Source organism: Neoarius graeffei, chromosome 18 (assembly GCF_027579695.1).
Source record: "Neoarius graeffei isolate fNeoGra1 chromosome 18, fNeoGra1.pri, whole genome shotgun sequence".
In the NCBI taxonomy this organism is placed as follows: Eukaryota; Metazoa; Chordata; class Actinopteri; order Siluriformes; family Ariidae; genus Neoarius; species Neoarius graeffei.
In genome coordinates, this window is record NC_083586.1 from 50,770,834 (window position 1) to 50,797,056 (window position 26,223).

The 26,223-nt window shown below is 41.6% G+C and overlaps 1 protein-coding gene across 1 annotated transcript in view; it reads left to right on the plus strand.

Annotated features, from left to right (window-relative positions):
* Positions 1-21,711, plus strand: part of anos1a (anosmin 1a) — a 46,596-nt gene extending 24,885 nt beyond the window's left edge. The window contains exons 5-14 of the mRNA XM_060898982.1: positions 4,900-5,084; positions 5,560-5,689; positions 7,990-8,198; positions 13,490-13,631; positions 14,292-14,402; positions 15,008-15,096; positions 15,468-15,639; positions 15,765-15,982; positions 19,133-19,277; positions 19,564-21,711. Coding sequence (XP_060754965.1) covers positions 4,900-5,084; positions 5,560-5,689; positions 7,990-8,198; positions 13,490-13,631; positions 14,292-14,402; positions 15,008-15,096; positions 15,468-15,639; positions 15,765-15,982; positions 19,133-19,277; positions 19,564-19,613 — 1,451 coding nt within the window. The 3' untranslated portion in view covers positions 19,614-21,711. The remainder of the gene's footprint in view (positions 1-4,899; positions 5,085-5,559; positions 5,690-7,989; positions 8,199-13,489; positions 13,632-14,291; positions 14,403-15,007; positions 15,097-15,467; positions 15,640-15,764; positions 15,983-19,132; positions 19,278-19,563) is intronic.
* The last annotated feature ends 4,512 nt before the right edge of the window (positions 21,712-26,223 follow it).

Consider the following 26,223-nt stretch of genomic DNA (forward strand, 5'->3'; position numbering starts at 1 on the left):
GGCAACATAACAATATCCTCATCAATCTGTTTGCTTTTTCCTGAATGTTCAGCATAACTTTGTGTTCATGACATGTTATGATAGCATCAATAAAGAATTGTTTTGTTTGGAATTGAATGTGGTTTTTGTTTTTTAAGATCCTTAAGATCCTTGCAAGATCTTTGAAACCTTGAAAATCATGAAAGATTCTTTCAAAGATCCTATTAAGATGTTGGCTATTCAGGATTCCTTGGTAAATTCTTATCGAATTCTTATGCATCATAATTAAGCAAGTTTCAATCTATTTCCATCCTTGCGAATTCCGTTGAATTAGGATAATTAAAAAAAAATAAAGATCCTCATTAGATCCTCAAGCAGCTTAAAGGATCCTAATAAAGATCTCGTAGAGACCTTGACAAGATCTTTGACCTTTGCAAAGATCTTGTGGATATTTTGACAAAGATCCTGATCACATCCTCAAAGATCCTAGTAAAGATCTTAACAAGATCCCTAAAAGGATCCTTCTAAGATCTTTGAAAGATTCTTGTTGAATCCTTGAGCATCTTGCAGGATCCTTGCAAAGATCTTGTGAAGCTCTTGACAAAGATCCTGAAAAGATCCTGATCAAATCCTCAAGGATCCTTGCAAAGATCTTAACAGGATCCTTAGAAGGATCCTTGTAATATCTTTGAAAAATCATTGTCAAATGCTTGAGGATCTTTACAAATGATTTTGCATATGAAGGTCTTTGAAGATCTTTCTAAGATCCTTTAAGGATCCTATAAAGATTATCTTTAAGGATCTTTGGCCGGTCTTTGACAATCCTCATGGATCCTTAAAGATCCTGTGAGGTTTTTCACCAGGTAAGTGTAACGCAGCTGTGACAAACCAGACGCTCGCGGATTATAAATGAATTCAAAGTTTTAATGAGAGAAGGGTAATCCAAAATCAGAGTACAAAAGCCAGGCCAGGTCAAAACAGAAATCCAAAACAGTAACAAGGGCTAGACAGATCGTAGTCAGTAAACAGGCAATAGTCGAAAAACCAGGAATTAAGAGAGATGGGCAATCAAAACACAAGGGCTAGGCAAATCGTAGTCAGAAAACAGGCAATAATTGAGAAACCGGGAATCAAGAGAGATGGGCAATCAAAACACAAGGGCTAGGCAAAACGGGGGAAAAAAACGGAAGGCAAAAATGGTCATACACAGAAACAAATCGATAATAACGCTCAGTAGGCTTACAAGAAGTGAAGACAGTACTGTGCAAAGGACAAGACAGACAAAGGGGTATAAATACAAACAAAAACAAAAGGGTACAGATGATTGTGATCAGAACTCAGGTGAACCACTCCTATGAAGCAGTGGTGGCTGGTAGTCTTTCAAACAGGGGAGGCTGGTCGGTTACGATATTTCCAGATTTTAAAAGAAAAAACATCAATTTTGCCCATACTCTTGCCTCTGATCTGGCTGATTGTTGGCAGGGTCACAAACTGTGAAATAACAGGTTCTTTTGGCCCATTAGCCTACTGTCCAATATACATGATGGTGGTGTTGGGGGGGAGGGGTATATTTTAGCATTTTATATTTTAAAATTGTGGCAGGTTTAAAAATTGATCATTATTGAAAGCAGCTCTTTGTCAGGAACCTCAGCAGTAGAGCTGGGTGCCACACATTTCATTCAATGACACTTTCCCTATATTTTACTTATTTTGACTGAGAAATGTTTTATTGACAATTTTGGTAACCCTTCACTTTTAATCCAGGTCTGTAGTGTGAAATGTTCTCGGCTGTGTTTTTGTTTAAAAATGTTTTCCAAATTGTAGCTGTGTTTAATTCATATCCAGAAAAATATATGTTCCAATATAATATACTCAGCATAAACATTTTAAATAGATTCTATATTTTTGGTCCATCCATGACATATTACTAAAGTAGCCTATTTACTGTTGTTGATGTGGGTCACTTGCTGTTAGCCAATTCACTTTCTCGTACCAGGAGAGCTGAAAGGAACGAGTATTATTCCCTACCTTTTTCACCAAGTCAATTTGAGGCGTTGGTCTACCCTGCTCTTTAATTTTAATTTTTTCCTCGAAAGGAAGACTGGCAAATGGCTTCGCCAAAATTAAATCAGCAATGCTTGGCATCCGTGCGCAGCTTTCTTGCTAGCTGACTAGCCCCCTCAAGTTCAAGTTCAGTCACTCAAATAAATGAAATTTCTGGAACTAAGATAGCAAACTTGACAACACTATATTTACACTTTATTTACAATGAAAATATATACAAACTAAAAAAGCTGGTAGAAACCGTATGTAATGAATGTAATCAAAATGTAAGCTGATCTCTTACAGTACACCACACCACTTGCGAATCCGCATGGGACTGAACTGAAATTCACCGCTGCCTGTCTATAGTTGAAACGAGCTGTCAATCAAAGAAAATATCCGGCCGCTTTCACCAATCACCAGTCTCCTCGCGGAAACTGCCATGTCCCTCCCATGTGAGGCTGGGAGTCCGTGGGCGGGCATTTTCGCAGTATTTGTCCAATAACCGTCTTGCATTTTGAGATTGAAAAGCGCAGAGCTCCCAAATGCCATTGAAGTCCACTGAGGCTGGGAGTCCGTTAGACTCCGTGGGCGGGCATTTTCGCAGTATTTGTCCAATAATCGTCTTGCATTTTGAGATTGAAAAGCGCAGAGCTCCCAAATGCCATTGAAGTCCACTGAGGCTGCGCTGCATCGCGCTGTCACGAGGGGGAAAAACTCACGCACACATTAAAGTTATAACGGAATGATTTCGCACTGTAGTTGGGTTGAGCACATATATTTCTATGATTCTGGATCTGAAATAGCAATGTTATAAGGTCGGCTATAACATAAGCCTAGCACAATTCATCCTACACGATGTTCGTCATTTTTAGAGGAAGCTGAGCCTCCCTCATTGTCTTAGAGCAATCGCCCGTGCTATGAAGTGGTTCCAGATTGGTTGACGGAGTGCACATGGTAGTAAAGACATGCGGTTAGGTTAATATGGGACGGCCTTGGGCTGAGGTGCCCTTGAGCGAGGCACCTAACTCCCAACTGCTCCCCGAGTGCTATTAGCATGGCTGCCCACTGCTCTGGGTATGTGTGTGTGCTCATTGCTCACGTGTGTGCGTGTGTGTTCACTGCTTCAGATGGGTTAAATGCAGAGAGGAAATTTCACAAGTGTGTGATGAATAAAGTTGTGCTTTTAAGTGGTGTGTGAGGGGGATTATGGGAAATGGAGTCCTGAGGGTTGAGGCAGACGGACGGTGAGCCCGGAAGTGTGACAGTAAGGCACTCTTCTTTTTCATTCTTGTTAAGGACTTCAAGAAAACTTGCAAATCATTCTTAAATGCTACAAAACTTGGATCAACCTTAAAAAACATCTACATTTGTGTATATAAAATTTACCCATAATCAGATTATTATTATTATTATTACACAAAATTCAACATTTGTTTTCCATAAAAATACCAAACTTAAGATGATATTCAAAAACAGGCATTACGTTCTTTGTAACTAACCACTCATTCATTCTGTCCCAAAAAAGTTTTAAGGATGCTCCATTAACTAATTCAAAAAATCAAATATGATGAAATGTTTCAGTTTCTTGGAGATGTTTTATTTATTACTAGCAGGTTACCTGGCGTTGCCTGGGTTTTGCAAAATTCTGGGTTGCCCCCAGACTTCCATGTTAAATTTGGTGATGATCCGTCGAGAAATGGTGACGTTAACCCAAGACAAATAAAAATCCAAACATCCACCACCCAGGGGCCCACCGTGGACCCCCTGGGGCCCAAATATGGAATTTCTGAGTTCTGCCAAATTGTGGCTATCTCCTATACCTACGTGCCAAGTTTAGTGAAGATCTGTCGAGAGTTTGTGTTGATAAATGTAATGTGAAAGGCATTGAGGGAGGGGGTGGGTGGATGTTGTGCCCCCCAGGGACCTCCTTGGGGCCCATATATGAATTTTGTTTATATCTGCAAAATTCTGGGTCACCCCCTGACCTACTTGCCAAATTTGGTGAAAATCTGTCAAGAAATGGCAACGTTAGCTCAAGACAAACAAACAAACTTTGCTGTTTATTATGTAGATTTTTGGAAGGAGTCTCCAGTGCCAGTGCTTCAAGACAGAAAAGCGAACGACTAAAAGGGGAAGGACTGTTTACTTGTTTTGTAGAATAAATGTAGGATTACGTCAGCAATACACCGATTAAAAAGTTCATTGTGTAAAAATGGTACAAGAGAAATAAAGCACTTCAGGGCATGCTGTTATTGGACAATAATCAACTTTGATGTGGTGACAGTAACTCTGCCTGTCCATCACACCACCTTGTCATTGATTATTTTCCTAGAAAAGCATGTCCCATCATGTTTATTCCTTACTTAATCTAACCCATTACTTTGCTAGTTCTTTTAAAGCCAGTCCAGGAAGCCCACAGAACTGAGAGCTTAGTATTTTCATTTCATATAAGTTCATTTTGGGCGGCACGGTGGTGTAGTGGTTAGCGCTGTCGCCTCACAGCAAGAAGGTCCGGGTTCGAGCCCCGTGGCCGACGAGGGCCTTTCTGTGTGGAGTTTGCATGTTCTCCCTGTGTCTGCGTGGGTTTCCTCCGGGTGCTCCAGTTTCCCCCACAGTCCAAAGACATGCAGGTTAGGTTAACTGGTGACTCTAAATTGACCGTACGTGTGAGTGTGAATGGCTGTCTGTGTCTATGTGTCAGCCCTGTGATGACCTGGCGACTTGTCCAGGGTGTACCCCGCCTTTCACCCGTAGTCAGCTGGGATAGGCTCCAGCTTGCCTGCGACCCTGTAGAAGGATAAAGCGGCTAGAGATAATGAGAAGTTCATTTTATAAAAAGCTTTATTAATTGATCTTAATACTCCTCGTGACCAGGTGCTCCACTGAAGCCCAGGAAGGAGCTAGTGTTTGAGGAGATGCTGTCTGGCGTGTTAGAGGTGCGCTGGTCCTCCAAGTTCAACGTGTCGGCTGAGCCGGTGCTGAACGTGCTGCAGAGACGCTGGAACTATGGCATCCACCCCAGCGAGGACGGTGCGACTGAGTGGGAAGTGGTAGCACAGGTGTGTGTGTGTTTGCATGTTCATATGACCCAAGGACAGATAGGAACATGCTCATGCTGCTAAACTTGAATGAATACGTCTTTTTTTTTCTCTACCATCCATCTTTTGAGCCAAACACTCACCTACTGTTATATTGTGTACTCTCTCTATTCTCGGAAATTCTTTGAATCCAGCAAAAATAGACTCAAAAAGGTACAACAGTGGTCCTTCAGACTCCTTAAATGAGGTTTAAAGCCATTCCCATGTGAAAGATGTATTATATAGCTCTGCACCTGGAAAAATATGTTTTGGTACCTGTTTTCAGTGTGCTTGAACATGTATATCCACGATCCTTTCATCTACCCATCTATTCACTGTTTGATCCATGCTTTCATCCGAAAAATAAATCAGTCATTCTTGTTTTGTTTTTTTTTTTTTTTTTCCCGTCACGCTATACATTCTGTCTCTTGTACTGAATTGTGTGTTTTTGATGTAGACTTCAGAGGAGCGTGTGTGGCTGGCTGATATTCGCCCAGGTCGCTGGTACCAGTTCAGAGTAGCAGCAGTCAACGTTCACGGAACAAGAGGATACACCACCCCCAGCAGACACTTCAGATCCTCCAAAGGTAAAGCAAGTTGAATCGAAACATGTTCAAGGAAAAGTCGTATACTTTTTTCAACCTAATCTCTATCCACCACATGTGCAGTGATAACCACTGACAAGGATTTTTTTTTTCCTGAACTGAGAAAATAACTGAAAACCAGTTCATTCAAAACTATACATTATAAAGGAAGTCTGTGGGCAGGTGTTGAATTCTGTCAGTAGATGTAAAAAAAAAAATACACAAAACTCAAACCTACAAATATTAAAGGACATGGGACATGGATTTTTTTCTGGGTATAATTATGTATAAAGGACATAAGAAATGCCATCTAAATCACTGCAGGGCGTCAAATATGTGAAAATCATCACATTATTCAACTTTTTTATACATCAGCGTAAAACAATGATTCGTTAATTAGCTAAGCGGTCACGTGACCCGTGACGTCACAAAAACTTTCCAAGGAGCCAGCGCTTGGGAATCTAATGTAAACAGGTTACCGAAATGGACACCATCGACAGTGACATTCCCGATGTTTCACAGAGATGTGAAGTTAGACCCTATCAATTCGAACCGATAGCTGGAAATTCACATGAACATAGATCTTGTCTTTACTCTGACGGGTCAGATGATTGAGAGTGAGAGTTCATTCAATCCCCATGAAACTGAAAGCGGTCGGCTCGATAACACATCCTGGTAAGTTAAAAACAATTCTGCTCAAAGGCTAATGATCTGTTGAAAGAAGTATTATTTTTGTATCATACATTGAAAGTTCATTATAGATCTAGCTAAAATCCGTTGCAAGCTAGTTTTTTTTTGCTGATATTTTTCGAGATTGATTGAGATACAATGCTTCCAGAGTCCGAGATGAAAACATTCAAAATGGTGAAATGAATCAGAATTATGATAATCAATAACTGATACACCCAAAATTATAATACTAATCCTTACCGCATGAGGCCCATGGTAAAACCACACTTCCAGGAGGGGCTGCCGTCTGCCTCCCAAGCCGGCCGAGAGCGCTCCTCGTCGGGCACGGCCAGGCGGGCGAATGCCCTGGTCCGTCCGCCCTGTCTAAAAAATAATGGTACAACTCCGAGTGAAGGTATCAATGCGCTGTCGAAGCGCGCAGAAGGTGTTAGTACGCCTGTCATTATAGTGCGGACTTTCCATAGCATAGAAAATCGCCACGTTTCAATTTGTGTAACTGAACTTTGTTTCATGTCACTGGTCATATAAACCTATGTAAACAGGAAAAACGTGGAAGAGTTTGGTCGCATCTAACTACAGCCCCAAAAAATACCATTGGCCATGCTGAGCCTAGCTACATTGCTAACAGGAGTGACAGCGCGTCTGACTGACTGGGAGGTCACAATACACCATGATGTTCAATGTACGTTAAACACTCTAAAAACGAAACAATTTTCTTGTCATCCAAGACACAAAAACTATTTTGTCGCATTCGTCATCATCACGATTCACACTTCTCCACATTCATCTACCCACTTGTGCTGTACCCGAAAGTTTTTGTGACGTATGATCACGTGACAGCGGCTCTTCCAGTTGTAAAATATGCATATCGGAGCTCGAGCAGAAATGCCATATAATCATCACGAATATAACGATTTTGCTGAATTTAATAGATAATTTTGTATTTGTTGATGCAATTATTTCATATTTTTAATGGAAAGAAACTGATATAGCGTGCATTTATGTTTCATGTCCCATGTCCTTTAAAGAGTAAAAGTAACACTCTTGAAAGAAAAGTTTTTTTTTTTCCAGCTTCACAACACTGGAGCAATTCAGTAGAAAGTCATTTCCGGTCCTTACGCCATGTGAGTGATCACACAGAAATGTTTATATGTATAACGCTTTTAACAATAGACATTGTCACAAAGCAGCTTTACAGAAATCCGGGTGTAGATTTAGATCCCTAATGAGCAAGTCAAAGTGAGGAAAAAGTCCCTGAGACAATATGAGGAAGCGGCACAAGCAGACTTTAAAAAGAAACCCATTCTCTTCTAATTTTCTTCCAGATTGTGGGATTGTGAGTGATTACAGTATAAACACGTAGAAGACGAAAGATAGTGTGTTGAAAGGATGATTAGTACATGTAAATATGCTTAAAAGTGTGCTTAGACTTTCATAATAAGTGAGTCTGGAGTGAACAGATGCACAGATTAGGTCGAATAGCAGGATATGTATTTAGACAAATTACGTAATGCGTTCAGATCTTGTGAAAAACATTCTCAGGGAGGAGGAGTAGAAGAGGGAACATTATTCTCCCTCTCATAACTAACCATGCTGTCATTTGACCCTTACAGATCCATCCCCACCCCCAGCGCCCTCTGACCTACAGATCAGTCACATGACCTTTGGATCGGACAGGTCGGTATCGGTGCGTGTCAGCTGGGTGTCTCCAGAAGACCCAGATGTCCCAGTACACCACTATAAACTGTCCTGGAGCTTGACGCTCAGTGAAGGAGGGTACACAATGCCATCCAAACTCAAGAAGAGAAAGATCGTCAGTGGGGTAATTCCTATTCACCTTTCTTCCATTCTCATTTTCAGTTCATCTTCTTTCTCTCTGCTCCCCAAACCTGGTGTAAATCCATCCCCCGAGCTGAAAACCAGACGATCCACAATCCCCCCCCCTTTTTTCTTTTTCATTCAGCGAGCCACAACAAATGAAGTATAACAGTGCAAAGAGGCATAAGATAAACAACTCGGGAGTTTGCCTTTGATCGCGCAAAGCCTTAAATTGGATGCCAGGATGGTATTACATTGCATCACTGGCTAATGGTCGCACTTCACGAGTCTGTCCGGCGTACGGCCAAAAACAGCATATCAATTCTCGTTGCGTTTGAGAGTGGGAAGTCTCTTAATAACAACCAAATTGTTTTCCTTTGAGTGAGATCATTTTCAAGGAGTTTGTTTTTCTTTTTCCCTCCCCCAGCAATTTTGGGGATGGCAGGAGCGATGTTTGTGTTTTATGTACATGCTGCATTTTTTCAAGAAGGTTTGAGGGGGGATTGTTGACGTTTTCTTGTTAAATGAAATTTTCTTTTAATAACCACTGGATGAACTGGGACACATCAAAACCGCGGTTTAATAAGGAACCTCCCGCGTTGCATTTGAAGCTTCTATTACAAAAGGAAAATGATGCAATTAGGTTGACCAAGGCCATACCAGAATACCACATACATAATTATATCATACTGCCATATAAAATACTCATCGATGATCTAAATGTAGTTCTTAAAAATAACCCTTTTTACATTATATATTATGTTTAATATCAAGTGTGTGTGTAATATATTGACTGTCATGGCAATATTTGAGCTTTCAGTAATTTCTTTGAACTGTTCTTTTTCTGTGGCAGAATGATTGTACAGCATACATCTTTAATTGAAAAAAAAACTAGAATTTGGTGCACAAGTTTTAATTTTCTTTGGGTTTTCTGAAATCAACACAGGGTCAAAATTATACATTCAGGATAAAAAATTTGCATACGCTCACTTAGATTATTAATTCAGAGGTGCCGAAACTTCCAAAATGTCTTTTATCTTGCCAAGGCCGAGGCCTCTTAACTTCCTGTTAGCGATCATGATTGACTACAGCTGGTAGCTTCTCTGTGCCTTCATAAAAAGGGTTTGTTTACAGCACTCATTGGATTGACCAACAGACAGTCAAATGGGAAAGTCCAAGGAGCTCAGTGCAGATCTAAGAAAGAAGACGATCGCAGATATACACAACTCCGGAATGTCTCTTGGAACCATTTCTAAACAACTGCAAATTCCAAGATCAGTTCAAACAATTGTATCCAAGTTATTGTGAGGTGCAGTCACTTTGCCAAGCCACTTTGCTTAAAGAAAACCCAAACTGTCACCCTCAGCTGAAAGGAAATTGGTTTGGATGGTCAGGAACAACCTGGGAACCACCATGGCACAGCCCTGCCATGAACTGGAAGCTGATGGATCACTGTCTACAGTTCAGATCACCATGGACTAAGAGGCTGCTAGCCAAGAAATAACCCCCTGCTCCAAAATTGACACCTTCAAGCTTAACTAAAGTTTGAAGCTGACCACACAGACAAAGAAAAGGCCTTCTGGAGGACAGCTGTATGGTCAGATGAGACAAAGATTGAGTTGTTTGGCTACAATGACTGCCATGTACAGAGGGACACTGTACCAGCTGGTGGTGGTGGTAGGATCATCATGCTCTGGGGCTGTTTTGCTGCCAGTGGAACTGGTTCATTGCACAAAGTGGATGGAATAATGAAGGAGGATGACCTCAGAATTCTTCAGCATAAACCATCAGAAACTTGAACACGACTTGGGACTTGGGAGTTACAACGGGACAATGAACCCAAACACGCATCAGAGCTGGTTGTGGAGGATAAAGCAGGCTAACATTAAGATTAAAACAAGTCCTGACTTCAACCCTATTGAAAATATATGGACCGTGCTTGTAAGTCGAGTCAATGCCAAGGGGAAAAAAAAATTTAATTGGACTCTACCAATTCTACCATGAAGAGTCGTGAAATATCCAACCAGAATTCTGCCAGAAGCTTGTTCATGGTAAACAAAAATGTTTGGTCAAGGTGAATCTTCCGAAGAGACATTTTACCCACATATTAGTTGTGCTGTATGTATATTTTTGACCCTGTATGTATAATTTTGACCCTGTGTTGAGTTCAGAAAACCAAAAGAAAATTAAAACTTGTGCACCAGATTCTAGTGTTTTGATATCCAAGATGACATTCATGTTAAGATATGTAAACTTCTGACCACAACTGTGTGTGTGTGTGTGTGTGTGTATATATATATATATATATACACACACACACACACACACACACGAGAGAGAGAGAGGATATTACACGGTTGCACGAAGAATGAAGTTTATCTTTGACTGGTCAACATATTCATGAGTGAGTGAAGTGTCGTCTCGTCTCGTCTTCTTCCGCTTATCCGGGACCGGGTCGCGGAGGCAGCAGTCTAAGCATGGAAGCCCAAACTTCCCTTTCCCCAGACACCTCGGCCAGCTCCTCGGGAAGAACACCGAGGCGTTCCCAGGCCAGCCGAGAGACATAGTCCCTCCAGCGTGTCCTGGGTCTTCCCCGGGGCCTCTTCCCGGGGGGGACATGCCTGGAACACTTCCCCAGGGAGGCATCCAGGAGGCATCCGAAAAAGATGCCCGAGCCACCTCAGCTGATTCCTTTCGATGTGGAGGAGCAGCGGCTCTACTCCGAGCTCCTCCCGAGTGACTGTGCTTCTCACCCTATCTCTAAGGGAGCGCCCAGCCACCCTGCGAAGGAAACTCATTTCCGCCGCTTGTATCCGCGATCTTGTTCTTTCGGTCATTACCCAAAGCTCATGACCATAGGTGAGAGTCGGAACGTAGATCGACCGGTAAATTGAGAGCTTCGCCTTTTGGCTCCGCTCCTTCTTCACCACGACGGACCGGTAAAGTGACCGCATCACTGCGGAGGCTGCACCGATCCGCCTGTCGAGCTCACGCTCCATCCTTCCCTCACTCGTGAACAAGATCCCGAGATACTTAAACTTCTCCACTTGAGGCAGGACTTCTCCACCAACCTGGAGAGGGCAAGCCACCCTTTTCCGGTCGAGAACCATGGCCTCGGACTTGGAGGTGCTGATTCTCATCCCAGCCGCTTCACACTCGACTGCAAACCGCCCCAGTGCATGCTGAAGGTCCTGGTTTGAAGAAGCCAACAGGACAACATCATCCGCAAAAATCAGAGATGAAATCCTGTGGTTCCCAAACAGGATTCCTTCCGGCCCCTGGCTGCGCCTAGAAGTTCTGTCCATAAAAATTATGAACAGAACCGGTGACAAAGGGCAGCCCTGCCGGAGTCCAACATGCACTGGGAACAGGTCTGACTTACTGCCGGCAATGCGAACCAGACTCCTGCTCCGTTCGTACAGGGACCGGACAGCCCTTAGCAAAGAGCCCCGAACCCCATACTCCCGAAGCACCCCCCACAGAATACCACGGGGGACATGGTCGAATGCCTTCTCCAGATCCACAAAGCACATGTGGACTGGTTGGGCAAACTCCCATGAACCCTCGAGCACCCTATGAAGGGTATAGAGCTGGTCCAGTGTTCCGCGACCAGGACGAAAACCGCATTGTTCCTCCTGGATCCGAGGTTCGACTATTGGTCGAATTCTCCTCTCCAGTACCCTGGAGTAAACCTTCCCTGGGAGGCTGAGAAGTGTGATTCCCCTATAATTGGAGTACACTCTCCGGTCCCCTTTCTTAAAGAGGGACCACCACCCCAGTCTGCCACTCCAGAGGCACTGTCCCCGACCGCCATGCGATGTTGCAGAGGCGTGTCAACCAAGACAGCCCCACAACATCCAGAGACTTGAGATACTCAGGGCGGATCTCATCCACCCCCGGTGCCTTGCCACCGAGGAGCTTGCAAACCACCTCAGTGACTTCGGCTTGGGTAATGGACGAGTCCACCTCTGAGTCATCAGCCTCAGTCTCCTCAGTGGAAGACATGACGGTGGGATTGAGGAGATCCTCAAAGTATTCCTTCCACCGCCCGACAATGTCCCCAGTCGAGGTCAACAGCTCCCCACCCGCACTGTAAACAGTGTTGGCAGAGTACTGCTTCCCCCTCCTGAGTGAGTGAAGTGAACGAATGAAAATATTTTCAACAGGAGAAGTTAAATTTCATATCTTCACACAACCGTGTAATGTTCTTTATATTATATGGACACAGCCAAAAAAAAACCATGCAAATTAATCAAAAGAATTTAAATTTTGAACCGGTTTGCCATTTTGACAGTGTGTTTCTAGTCAGCAGGAAAACGCTGGGAGTGACATAACTGGAGTGAAATACCAGAATATATGTCATTCAGAGCCACATTTTTCAACACAAGAAGATACACTTCAAATCTTCAAGCTAATGTGTGATTTTCTTTTTATTATATAGACACGTTCACAAACAAAAAGTACCCAAATTTATCAAAACACTTCATCGATTTCTTCACATGTGACATATGGAGATTTATATCACGGTTTTGGTTCTCCATGTCCCAGAGGGAGCACATATGAAAAATTCAAGTGGTATATTTCGCAGTAAAAAATTTGTATTCATATAATATTAAACAGTTATTCCATGAAATCGAGTCGTACATGAGCTGATAAGCCAACGAGGTGTGTAGCACCTCAAGGTAGCCTCGAGGTGTGATGAGATTGAGTGGAATAATTGTTTTATTCTTTCCACATTCACTAGATTTTGAGAAATAGAGCATTTTTTAAATTTATTTATTTAGTTATTTTTAATTGTTTTTTTTTTCAAATTTGATAAAATTTATACAAAACGCCTGACAATCATTTTCGCTTAAAATCCAGCAAAATGACAGTAGTAATTTGTGAAAAATGCTATAATAATAATTATTGAAAAAGGATAAGTTTTTACAATCAAATACTTTCATTCCATATTTTGTTGCGTTTTTGGATTTTTTGGGGTTTTGTTTTCAAGTCAAGTTTTTATTTCGTCCTCGGTTGGTTCAGCAGCACACTTTGCCATTTTGTTTTTCTCTACTCATGGTATATGAGCCGATTGGCTACCCTACTACTAGTCTATCAGAGCATGTGATTGCTCATATCCAGTGAATGTAGATTTTACACACTTCTCTACAAGCCTACTAAACTTGATGGATTCAGTATGTTGTGTATTTAGCCTGTGTGTATAATAATGGTTCTTCCTAAGTCTGAACATTCTGTGCTGTGCTCCAGTGTTTCCATCTCAGCAGCTCAGTGTGTGTTTTTTTGTGTGTGCAGGATTTCGACTCGGTGGAGATAGAGGGTTTGAGGGAGGAGAGGAGTTACACAGTGGAGCTCCAGTCTGTGTCATATTGGGAGCAACTTCCTCTCAAGAGCTCCAAGGCTATTCTGCGCTTCTCAACACAGCAAGCAAAAAGTGGTGTGTGACTCAGTTAAACACTTATCGCAAGAATGATCGATGACATCATGGCTTGCTAAGTGCAGACATTAGAAGAGGTGCCAATGTTCATAGCATTTAAAATTTTTGACCCTTTGTGAATATAGGAAACATCTGAAAATGACACTTTTCTGCTTTTTAAGGTAAAGCAGCAGTCAGACCGAACGCAAGTGGTATAAAGATGACATTTGTTTCTGGTTGCTTCATGCAGAGTACACATTGGAGAAATTTGACCTGTGAAGTCGCAAGCCTCGGTCTTGCGAGCCAGTAGAAATCAAGTGGCTTCTTTGGTTGGTACAATAAAATGAAGACGATGTTTATTTCTTACTGTTGCTTGGTGCACATCTGAAAAAACATATCCTTCTCGTTCACCAACATACACTATGGTTTTTGCGGTAAAATTCTGCTTTTTCTCTCTGGCTCCTTGGATTTTCTTGTTAGCAATGTTGGCACCTCTTATGCAGTCCTTGTGGATGTGGTTTTCTTTGCAGATACATAAGGTTTTCATAAATTATACTCTTTGTAACAAGGTGAATAACAAAGACTTTTTTGTCAATGTGTTTTAATCTCTGATATAATTACCTCTAACGTAGGTTCGTACTCATTATATTCAACATAGTCATTTTTTACTTTTAATATCAGAACCCACAGCCAATCCTGTGCTTCAGAAAGGTCAATCGGACATTCTGGATGTGGGGACACCGTTCTACCAGGACGGACAACTCCAGGTTCGAGTCTACTGGAAGAAACGAGGTAAGAGGAAAGTGATGGAGCATGTCTTTCATCAGTCTTGGTGTACAGGGGACAAAACCCTGCACCACTTTTGAAAAGGCTGCCACCTCAAAACATATATCTGCCTTTGTGTAGACAAACTGCTTATCATAAAGTTAAGGAACAGGATTAAAGGAAGAACAATGGCAGGCTTTCCACTTGCTACAGAAGTCTATTCAAATCAGTGTCCTGTTTATCACATGCTAACATGACCATCTCTACTTGGAAAGAAACAGCGACGGTTACTGAATGATGTTAAACTGACCCTGGAGAGTGTGGTGTCTTTTTTTTAATCTCATTCTTTTATGTAGTAAAAAGAGCCTGCATTGTGTACTGATCCAAGGACAGAGTTAATAAATCACTTTTATATAAAATTGCAAACTTGTCCACAATTTAAATCCAGTCATAACGGATGAGAAACAGATTTGAGAAGTTTTATCACTTCGGTACATTATCAAGATGGCTGCAGTGAACTACAAAAAAGCTGACGCACATTGTAGATTCAGGATGGATGATGGATATGTTCTCTATTTGGTTCAATTTTACCTCTCGTCAAGGCTAAAGCCATGGTGTCTTTTCTTCATCAGATCCGAGCATGAGCCGTTACCGCGTGCAATGGTTCCCGGAGTTTTGCTCTCATAACGGAACCAGAATCCAAGAAAAGCTCGTTACACAGGTAGCACCTCAATTTGTCTTACCTCACATGAAGTCACAGGTATGGGGCGTGTAACCTGACAGAAATTCAACTACAATATAAATTACTCCAGGAAACAGCAATTGATCACTGCTAGTGAACAACACTGAAGGGGAAATCTCACCTGCATCAATCACAAAGAGCTCTATTTAGCAAACGGAATAAAAAAAAATTGTAACAAAAACCAGTAGTCTTGAATTATAAAATTAGAATATAATATGTTTTCATGTAATAATAAGGCTTTTTGGTGACAATCATTTTTTTAAGTCAGTCTGAAGCATGTCAAGATAGATATAAACTGTACTATGATTTACTGAATGTTTGGTGAATCCTTTATTTGTTTTGTTGTGTAGGAGAATTATGCCAGCTTACCTGGTCTACAGTTTTCCTGCAAGTATAAAGTGATCATCCAGGCTGTTGGGTCCAAGAGCCGAGCGCAGGCAGAGAGCACCACCTTCTCCACTCCGCCATGTTCAGCCATTCAAGGGAAGAGCTCCAAACCCATTACCTGTCCTGGAGATCCTGGTTAGTCATCATTGCTAGATACTTACATGACTTGAACAAGGCAAATTGTCCAAAACTTTAGGTCAGTGATTAAGTGCATATTCAAGATGCTTTGTCTTTTCTCTCCACTTGAATTGTTTTTTCAGTTCCTCCCGCAAAAGTCCAGGCAAGGGCAGAGAACCTCACTGCGGTCTTCTCAGTGCATGACAGCAACGTGACGGCTCTGTTCTCATGGGTGGTTGCTGTAACCCGACCCCCTCAGCAGGTCACAGGTTACCAAGTCACCTGGGCGGACGCCACGGCTGAGAGACGCAAAACCAACCAGGCTAACAGCCTCATCTCTCAGTCCCAGATCCTCCCTCCAGTGAGTCCGTAATCCGGCTCTACGTTACAAATGGGTTTTGCCCTGCTGTCTTTGTCAAATACAAAGGCTTTTACAAAAACCTTGGCTGCTTAGCCATGTATTTTTACAGTCAGAAAAGCAGACCAGATTATTGGGCTTGGTCCAAAAATGATTGCAGCATGAAACACTTTGTTTCTATTGATTCAGGAGGTCTGAGACTGCTTTAGGCTGCTTTCACACACCTTTTTTTTTTTTTCTCCGCACCAACCACCAGCACACATTTTGCATGTAATCCTATGGGAAGCACTTGCAAGGCAGGCAGAACGTGACCACTTTTAAAAAACGCTGCCGTCTGCATTTACATTGTATTTGGGCCCAGCGGAGCATCCAAAGTTTTTAGAAAAGGGCAAAGTGACATAAAAGCTTTTTATCTCTTAACCAATCAGGTCACATCTCGGGCGACAAGCAAGGAAAATGAATATGGAGGATATAATGGTGCTGAAAAAATGCTTTGTTGTGGCTACTGCCTCATGTAGCGGCTGTATCCACTATGTCATCGTGTTGTAAGAATGAGTGTAACAATGGCACATGCACATACACGTGTTCCAATTAAAATGGACGGTGAGTGTGTACAATTCGGTTCACCATTCAAAATAAATGGACTAGACGAAAGAAATCGCTTTCAAACATGTTTATGCTTATTACTGAGAGAAAGTGCGTTCCTATTTTAAAATATACTCCAGGTTGTCCCCCTTTCCTCGCCTTCTTCGGCCAGTGGTCCTATGTGTGATGTAGATGTGACGCACTTCTGAGTTGTTACAGGAAGTTGTTGAAAAGAGTATTGAAACCACTGAGCTCTAGCGCCGGGCCTTTTCCGAGAAATAAGAGTTTGGGTCATGGCGACAGCGTGTGTATGTCCGCCTCGGTTCGGCGGTTTCAGTTTCGGAAACTGTAAGAGGTAAGGGTAGAATAATATAAAGTACAGACACTTGGTATATTTTACTTCTGTGATTTTTAAATTGTTCATTTTTGTGGCTACTGCCTCAGAGTAAATATATATGCTATATTTACTGTATGGACATGGTATCAGAAAATAATTTTATTCATAAGCAGTAGCCACATGCACCCATAGGGTACCTATTTTTAATCTCATCTCATCTCATTATCTGTAGCCGCTTTATCCTGTTCTACAGGGTCGCAGGCAAGCTGGAGCCTATCCCAGCTGACTACGGGCGAAAGGCGGGGTACACCCTGGACAAGTCGCCAGGTCATCACAGGGCTGACACATAGACACAGACAACCATTCACACTCACATTCACACCTACGGTCAATTTAGAGTCACCAGTTAACCTAACCTGCATGTCTTTGGACTGTGGGGGAAACCGGAGCACCCGGAGGAAACCCACGCGGACACGGGGAGAACATGCAAACTCCACACAGAAAGGCCCTCGCCGGCCACGGGGCTCGAACCCGGACCTTCTTGCTGTGAGGCGACAGCGCTAACCACTACACCACCGTGCCGCCCCCCTATTTTTAATATAAGGAGCAAATATTTCACGGCTATTCCACAAAATCGAGTCGTACGTGAGCTGACAGCTATAAGCCATGGACGACAAGATTGAGTGGAATAACTGTTTTATTTTATCCACATTCACTGGATTTTGAGAAACAGAGCATTTTTATTTTTTGCAAATTCGATAAAAAAGCTTTATACAAAACGTCTGACAAAATCATTTCCGCTTAGAATGTAAACAAACTGGCGAAATGACAGGGGCAATTTGTGAAAAATGCGATAATAATAATTCTTGAAAAAAAAAAGATACGTTCTTATCAAATACTTTTCCATATTTTGTTGCTTTTTTTTATTTTGGGGAGGTTTGTTTTCGAGTAGAGTTTTTATTCCATCCTCAGTTGGTTCAGCAACACGCTCTGCCATTTTCTTCTTCTTCTTTAGTTTTTTGGGGTTTTTTTTCTGGCGGTTGGCAAACCAACTTCAAGATGCATTACCGCCACCGACTGAGCTGGAGTGTGGAACAGGAGCTACTGGCAGCTTATTAACAGGAGCTTATTCTTTAAGCTATTTCTGTTTCTTTTAAATACTTGATAAAGTGACCTATCTGACTTGATGCGTGCCGCCATTTTGTTTTTCTCTATGCACGGTATATGAGCTGATAGCCTAGTAGTAGAGTAGCCAATCGGAGCACGCGATTGCTCATATCTAGTGAATGTGTACAGAATAAAAGGTGATTCATACTGTTGAAAATATTTCATTACCAATATACTGTGCACATTGCGGTGCACCTTGTTAACTGTGTCTGCATAGAGTTAATTCACACAGGCAACTTAAATTGTTTTGATTTTGTGCCTAAAATACGACAGCATAGACAGACATACTCTTCCTTGCCAGAATTAAGCCAATCAATATTTATTTAATCAATATTACTGATATTAAGAAATCTAGGTGGCAGCACGGTGGTGTAGTGGTTAGCGCTGTCACCTCACAGCAAGAAGGTCCGGGTTCGAGCCCCGTGGCCGGCGAGGGCCTTTCTGTGTGGAGTTTGCATGTTCTCCCCGTGTCCGCGTGGGTTTCCTCCGGGTACTCCGGTTTCCCCCACAGTCCAAAGACATGCAGGTTAGGTTAACTGGTGACTCTAAATTCACCGTAGGTGTGAATGTGAGTGTGAATGGTTGTCTGTGTCTATGTATCAGCCCTGTGATGACCTGGCGACTTGTCCAGGGTGTACCCCGCCTTTTGCCCGTAGTCAGCTGGGATAGGCTCCAGCTTGCCTGCGACCCTGTAGAACAGGATAAAGTAGCCAGAGGTAATGAGATGAGAAGAAATCTAGGTGAAAAACTAGACTAGTAGGAAAGCAGTGGGAAAATTAGTTTTTTTGAAGGGAGCATGCATGCCGTATCTCACAGTGGCTGATTGTCGTGCCGTGTATGATTTGCATTGCCTCCGTTTGCTGGTCCACACATGCCAATCACGTCCAGGAAGTACTGCTTGTTGCCATGTTTCAAAAGACTCTTAATGGAATTTTTGCAAGCAAATGTCCTACTTGTGCTAGTTAAGCTGCACCAATAGAAAATATTGACTCCAGTCAGCCTTGGATAGTTCAGATGTTCTGTATTTACACTCCGTCCACCCTCTCCCTGTGTTTTTTCTCTAGGAAAGAAAAATTCTAGTTGTGTCCGGCTTGCAGTTGGCGTCTGTCTACAGGCTGGAGGTGGCAGTGATCACCGCTGGAGGTCAGGGCCCGACAACATTCAGAACTTTCCAGACTCCGGGCCATGCCAGGCCTGTCCTACACTACAGTAAGGACCTCATTCAAACACTAATTTCCATATCAGCGCACAGTTATTTCTACACTGTGATGGACTGTGGGTGTGTGAAACAAATGACTTCTTGCTTGACATAATTGTCGCAGTATCTGAAACGGTTCTTTAAATTAGAAGTCTTCATATCATGCCACTGGGACAAAAATAAATACCTCTGTGTTCTAATGTCAAGAGATACTCTATGCACAGATGTGCTGTTTTTTCTTTTCTTTCTTTCTCCTCAATTAACCGAATACTCTCTCGGTTTCATCCACATGTGTAGAACCCAAGGTGAAAAAGCACCATTTGAGGTCAGTCATAGAACAGCACTGAAGCTCACACTGGAACATACCATCCTAAACCTTCCCCCTGAACCCAGCTCCTCAGGAACACGAAGAACAGAAAGAACCAAAGAACACTGAGCAGATCATTCACTGAGAGGATCAGACCCCCAAGAAAACATCTGGCTCTGGGAGAGTTAGGAGAAGGAAATTGTGAAAGCGATTACTTGATCCCAGACGTTCTCAATGAAGGATTTCCATAAACCAGAGAGCCAGAAGAAAAGGAAAAGACGGTGGTAAAAACAAAACACAGCAACTGGAAAAGCAAATTGTAAAGTAATGATCATAAACGGATATGCAACTATAACCTGAGTGAGTTTTTCATTGTTTTTTTGCTTTTTTTTTTTTTTTGAATTATCCCTTGATATTCCCTTTCTTTCAATGGCACTTAACTGACAAAGCAGACAGACTGTTAACCTTCACCTCAGCATAACCTGTGTTTAATAACAAAAGCGTCTGCAAGTCCAGTGTTGCATGTGGTGACAAGTTTTGCTTTGACCCATAAATGAAGTGGACTCGTGAAGTGGTGTGCGACCGCATGTATATTTACCCCCTATCATGACTTCCTGATTTGTGGGCATGCACCTTTACTATGTGTCAAATTACAGCTATACAAATTGCGATTTATATTCGCTGCGCTGATTATCAATTCTGTGTGAGTTCCTTGTAAGTGCAATAGGGTTGTTATGGTTTCACGGTTAGTCACTTTTTTCAAAAATCATGAAAAAAAATTGCCTCAATATCAGGGCTTTGAACCAGAAATTTTTTCCTATTGGTTCGATCCGAACAGAAACGGAATTTTAACGTTTTCGTTGTTTGGTTCCACCATTAAATAGACGCTCTCGAACCGGTTAGAACAAAAAAATTTCGTTCCCGGAACGGTTAATTACGTTCCCTGTCAGCTGTTTAACAAATGGCTATAAAATTACAGTATGTCTCTGTCTCATCCAGCTTAAGCCAAATGTAGGCTAATTCTATTACAACCTTCATTAAATAAGACAATAAATAATTCAAAACAATTATTATTTCAAATGTTGGCGATTTGGATTCTCAGTATGTCTTCCCATCTACACAAACAGAAAAAGTGCCAAAAATGAAAGAGAATTCGTTTAGTGTGTTACCAAAGGCTAGTCAGGCCCTATGCATTGATAGGCTAACAGAGGTTAACGTCATTTAATGTTCGCGAGCCTCTCATTAACGTGGACAAATATATTGATATCGTGTTTGAAATTGACGTTTTTGAATAACGATAGACTGCAATATTTACCTCTTATTTAAGACGTGGAGAGGTGATAGTAGTCTACCCTCCCGCTCTCTCCATTCAGTCAGCGAACGTCACACAGGAAGTGAACCCCAGTGGGTCATAGAAACTTGCGCAGGAGAAGAATGACTTTTTTATTTGTAGGCTACGGAAACTTTGAGGAACGAAATAAAAACCGGTATTAACCGGTTACCATTATTTTTAATAAGCGTTTCTGTTCCGGAACATAAAAAATAATAAAGTTTCTGGTTTCGTTTCTGTTCCATGTGAAATAGAAAAAGTTCCCGGTTTTCGTTTTCGTTCCTTGAACTGGTTCAAAGCCCTGCTCAATATAACACTTTTCCTTGCAGCTATTTTCGTTCATCTTATAACGACAGCGTGATAAATATGGGTGTTTGAGACAGTTGTACAAATATTTCCTTTCATTTTCATCACCAGCTTGTGCTTTGTTAAAATGGTCAGCGAATACCGCGATAACCGTGATATATTGCCAAGGTTATCATCATAACATGCAAATTTCAAACCATAACACCCCTAAAGCACAAAAAAAAAAAAGTGTATTGTTTTCCATGTGCTACTCATGCTGTGGGATTTTGTCTGTCGTGAAATTCTTGTACATATTACATGTCCTTATTTATTTGTATTTGCTACAACTGTAATTTTGGTGTGTGTGTGTGTGTGTGTGTGTGTGAGAGAGAAAGAGAAAGAATGTATTGTGTATTCCTCCCATCATAAAGATCCTCGCAAGGATTTTTGTATAAAATAGATTTGTAAATTCCCATGGATTTAAAAAGTGTACTGTACATATTTTTTATTATTAAAAAAACATTCCCCACACCCTATCTGTATTGTCCCTCAGCAAATATTATTGCTTTTTTATTGAAAGTGATACAAGCGATGAACTGAAATGCTTTCACTTGACTAACGTCTAAAAAAATTTCCTTACACCTGGAATCCATAATCCATCAGAACAGTGTTCGGAATTGGCACACAGAGATACTGCATTCTTTTGTGATAAAGACAAGCCGGCATTCCTAGCCAAGCTAAAATCCCATCATGGCTAACACACTGCGCTATCTGTTCTCTATATAATGATCTCACTTGGGTTATACACACACACACACACACACGTACATACACATGAGGGAGAAGTGTTCTGTTAGAGCCTGCTCATTTTCCTGGTTTCTATTTGCAGAGTCTTTCTGTGTGTGCAAACAAAGCAGTGGCAAATCTCCTGGGACGCGTGTGTGTGTGTGTGTGTGTGTGTGTATAAAAACTACACACATATAGCCACCTGGGGCTTCACTAGTCCAGCCTGTGGCCCCTTTTCATTAGGGTTCATGTGTGCATGTATGTTTACATCCATATGCATTTTTTTTTCTTAAAGCCCTGAGCTTTAACAATGTACCCAGGATTTCTCTGGAGGTGTGTGTGCTGCAAGTATGTGCAAGAGTCATACACGCCATACGCTGGCTCAAATCAGTCTGACTGCGAGAGTGTTCAGTCTACATGCGATCAGAGAATCTTCAATGTCATTCTTTAATATAACAGCACTGACACAATCAAAAACCTTCCCCACATGATGGATACGGTCTTATGATGGATATTACACATCGTTCAAGCGGATCGTATGGCTTCCATATGGAGCGCCTGGGGTGTGTGTGTTGAACATGGACCGATATTCTGATTTATTTACTGCCCATGTTTCTGCTATAAGCAATGTTTTATGGCTGAGTGAAACGTATCTGACTCCGATCTCTGAGGGAGTGTCTGAAAAAAGTGCTAAGTGAAAACAACTTTTGATTTGCACAGAAAGGGCGAGAGTCAAACACGAAGACTACTACCTCGAAATTTCCATAATTCCCCGAGGAACGTCATTTTTAAAATCCAAGGATCTCATCTTATTATAGGAGAACTGATAGGGAAGCACATTAACATTACTGATCTGCATACAAATCACAATTTTGGCACATTGGGTTTCAATCTGACAGCAGAGCTTCTAACATGTTATTCGAATGTAAGGCCTGAGTGTGGATATGATTAATTGGGTTAAAATGGAGAATGATTTTAAACAGATGCACCTCACGGTGCTCCAGAGTGAGTCGAGAGTGCATTAGAGAGAGGAATGGTACAGCTGGGAGTGTGCAGCGCTCCTCTCTTCTCAGTGAGGTGTCAAACCATACGCCTGGATTTATGAGCACCCAGAGAGAGAGAGAGAGAGAGAGAGAAAGAGGGCTTGACTGGTTCAAACATGTTTATGATGCTCCAGAGAAAGTAGGGTGGGAGGAAGTGAGAGAAAGAGAGATTTGCAAAGAAAGAGAGACAGTGAGAATAGATGTTCTCTGGATGAAAAATTGGGAGCAGATGAAATATACATCAAAATATTTTGAGCTCTTTGGGCCTGAAAAGGAAGCGATATTTCCTCCCTCCTCCCCGCACCTTCCCATGAGCCTCCCTGACAAGGCACTTCACGACAGGCCAATCCCGCCAGAGACATTTTCAAGAATGATTTCCCTCTGCTTAACATCTTTATGGCACAAATCCCCATTTATCATGTATTTATCACGCATAGCAGCCTAGCTATGCTTTCAAAGTCATGACATTGCGACAAAATCGGTTGCATTGGTGTTAATCGCCATGGTACCACATGGTTCTCGTCTTGCTGAAAATGCTCCAAAAGCTCGCAAAAACTGGTGTGGTGTGGTTTTGCAGTTTTCTTTCAAGCCAGCTTCTATACGAACACTTCAAAAGCCACCCATGGGGAATGTATGTTCAAATGAATCAACACATATTGACATTGCGTTGAGGCCATGGGGTGGAAATGGTTTATAGGACTCTCTCTGGAGAGGAGAGCAGTGCTGTGATTACTCAATCGTTCTCACATTAGAGGTCTAACATCTGTACTGAACTGGGGACAGTGTGTGTGTGTGTGTGTGTGTGTGTGTGTGTGTGATTTGAAATCAGTGCAGATGTTTGTAACCATGTCACATGCTGCATACATGGTTATTGACATTACTGATAATCAATTTGGGCCCAAAACAGTGACATATACACAATTGATCATTTTACTCTTGGCACTAAAAAAACTGGCATACTCAACAGCTTGGGTGCCATTTATTCAGCATTTTGTCTTGCATAAATACAGAGGTGCTTATATTGTTAACAAAAAAAAGTTTAGCAGGCAGAGAGAATAAACAGGAATATTCCATCCACATTCACTGGATATGAGCAATCGCGCACTCTGATTGGCTACTCGACTACTCAGATATCAGCTCATATACCATGAGTAGAGAAGAACAAAGTGGCGGAGCGTGTTGCTGAACCAACCAAGCACGAAATAAAAACTCTACTCGAAAACAAAACCCCAAAACATGGAATAAAAGTATCTGATGGTCAGAATGTATCTTTTTTATTTTTCAATAATAATAATTATTATTATTATTATTGCATTTTTCACAAATTGCTAGTCATTTCACCAGTTTGTTTACATTCTAAGCGGAAATGATTTTGTCGGATGTTGTTTTTATTTATCGGATTTGCATAAAATAATAAAAATGCTCTGTTTCTCAAAATCCAGTGAATGTGGATAGAATAAAATGGTTATTCCACTCAATCTTGCCGTACATGGCTTATATCAGCTCATGTACGAATCAATTTCGTGGAATAACTGTTAATTATACCATAAACCCCCTGTGGCATATGTCAACATTAAAGTTCTTGGCATGTTTAATGATTGTTTCAGCGCAACTTTCAATTTTGTGAGCTCATATACTCAATGCATACAAGTGCACAGCTATTAAAATTTCATCATTTCCACTACTACACAGTGTCAGAAATAGGGATACAGTAGGAGTCCATTTCTGTCCCCCAAGGTACAATCTACACTAACGTACCTCCCAGGACTCATTATTGGACCTCAAGGTAACTGTGTACCTTTTTAGTGTCAAACAAGTACATACCGGTATATATGTTCCCAAGCAGTATATAAAGGGTACAAAAAAGTGCCTTAGAGCAGGGGTTTTCAACCTTTTCTACTTTAAGGCCCACTTATTCATATTTGTAATGAGTCGGGGCCCATTAAAAAAGATCCCATCACAGACTCCGCACTCTCTCTGCGTGCGCGTGCACGCACCGGTTAAATGTAGAGGAGGAATGTGACAAAAATAAAGGCTTGTTGTTCTTAATTTACCCACAAATGTACAACCCCGATTCCAAAAAAGTTGGGACAAAGTACAAATTGTAAATAAAAATGGAATGCAATGATGTAGAAGTTTCAAAATTCTATATTTTATTCAGAATAGAACATAGATGACATATCAAATGTTTAAACTGAGAAAATGTATCATTTAAAGAGAAAAATTAGGTGATTTTAAATTTCATGACAACAACACATCTCAAAAAAGTTGGGACAAGGCCATGTTTACCACTGTGAGACATCCCCTTTTCTCTTTACAACAGTCTGTAAACGTCTGGGGACTGAGGAGACAAGTTGCTCAAGTTTAGGGATAGGAATGTTAACCCATTCTTGTCTAATGTAGGATTCTAGTTGCTCAACTGTCTTAGGTCTTTTTTTGTCATATCTTCCGTTTTATGATGCGCCAAATGTTTTCTATGGGTGAAAGATCTGGACTGCAGGCTGGCCAGTTCAGTACCCGGACTCTTCTTCTACGCAGCCATGATGCTGTAATTGATGCAGTATGTGGTTTGGCATTGTCATGTTAGAAAATGCAAGGTCTTCCCTGAAAAAGATGTCGTCTGGGTGGGAGCATATGCTGCTCTAGAACCTGGATATACATTTCAGCATTGATGATGTCTTTCCAGATGTGTAAGCTGCCCATGCCACACGCACTAATGCAACCCCATACCATCAGAGATGCAGGCTTCTGAACTGAGCGCTGATGACAACTTGGGTCGTCCTTCTCCTCTTTAGTCTGAATGACACGGCGTCCCTGATTTCCATAAAGAACTTCAAATTTTGATTTGTCTGACCACAGAACAGTTTTCCACTTTGCCACAGTCCATTTTAAATGAGCCTTGGCCCAGAGAAAACGTCTGCGCTTCTGGATCGTGTTTAGATACGGCTTCTTCTTTGAACTATAGAGTTTTAGCTGGCAACGGCGGATGGCACGGTGAATTGTGTTCACAGATAATGTTCTCTGGAAATATTCCTGAGCCCATTTTGTGATTTCCAATACAGAAGCATGCCTGTATGTGATGCAGTGCCGTCTAAGGGCCTGAAGAGCACGGGCACCCAGTATAGTTTTCCAGCCTTGACCCTTACACACAGAGATTCTTCCAGATTCTCTGAATCTTTTGATTATATAATGCACTGTAGATGATA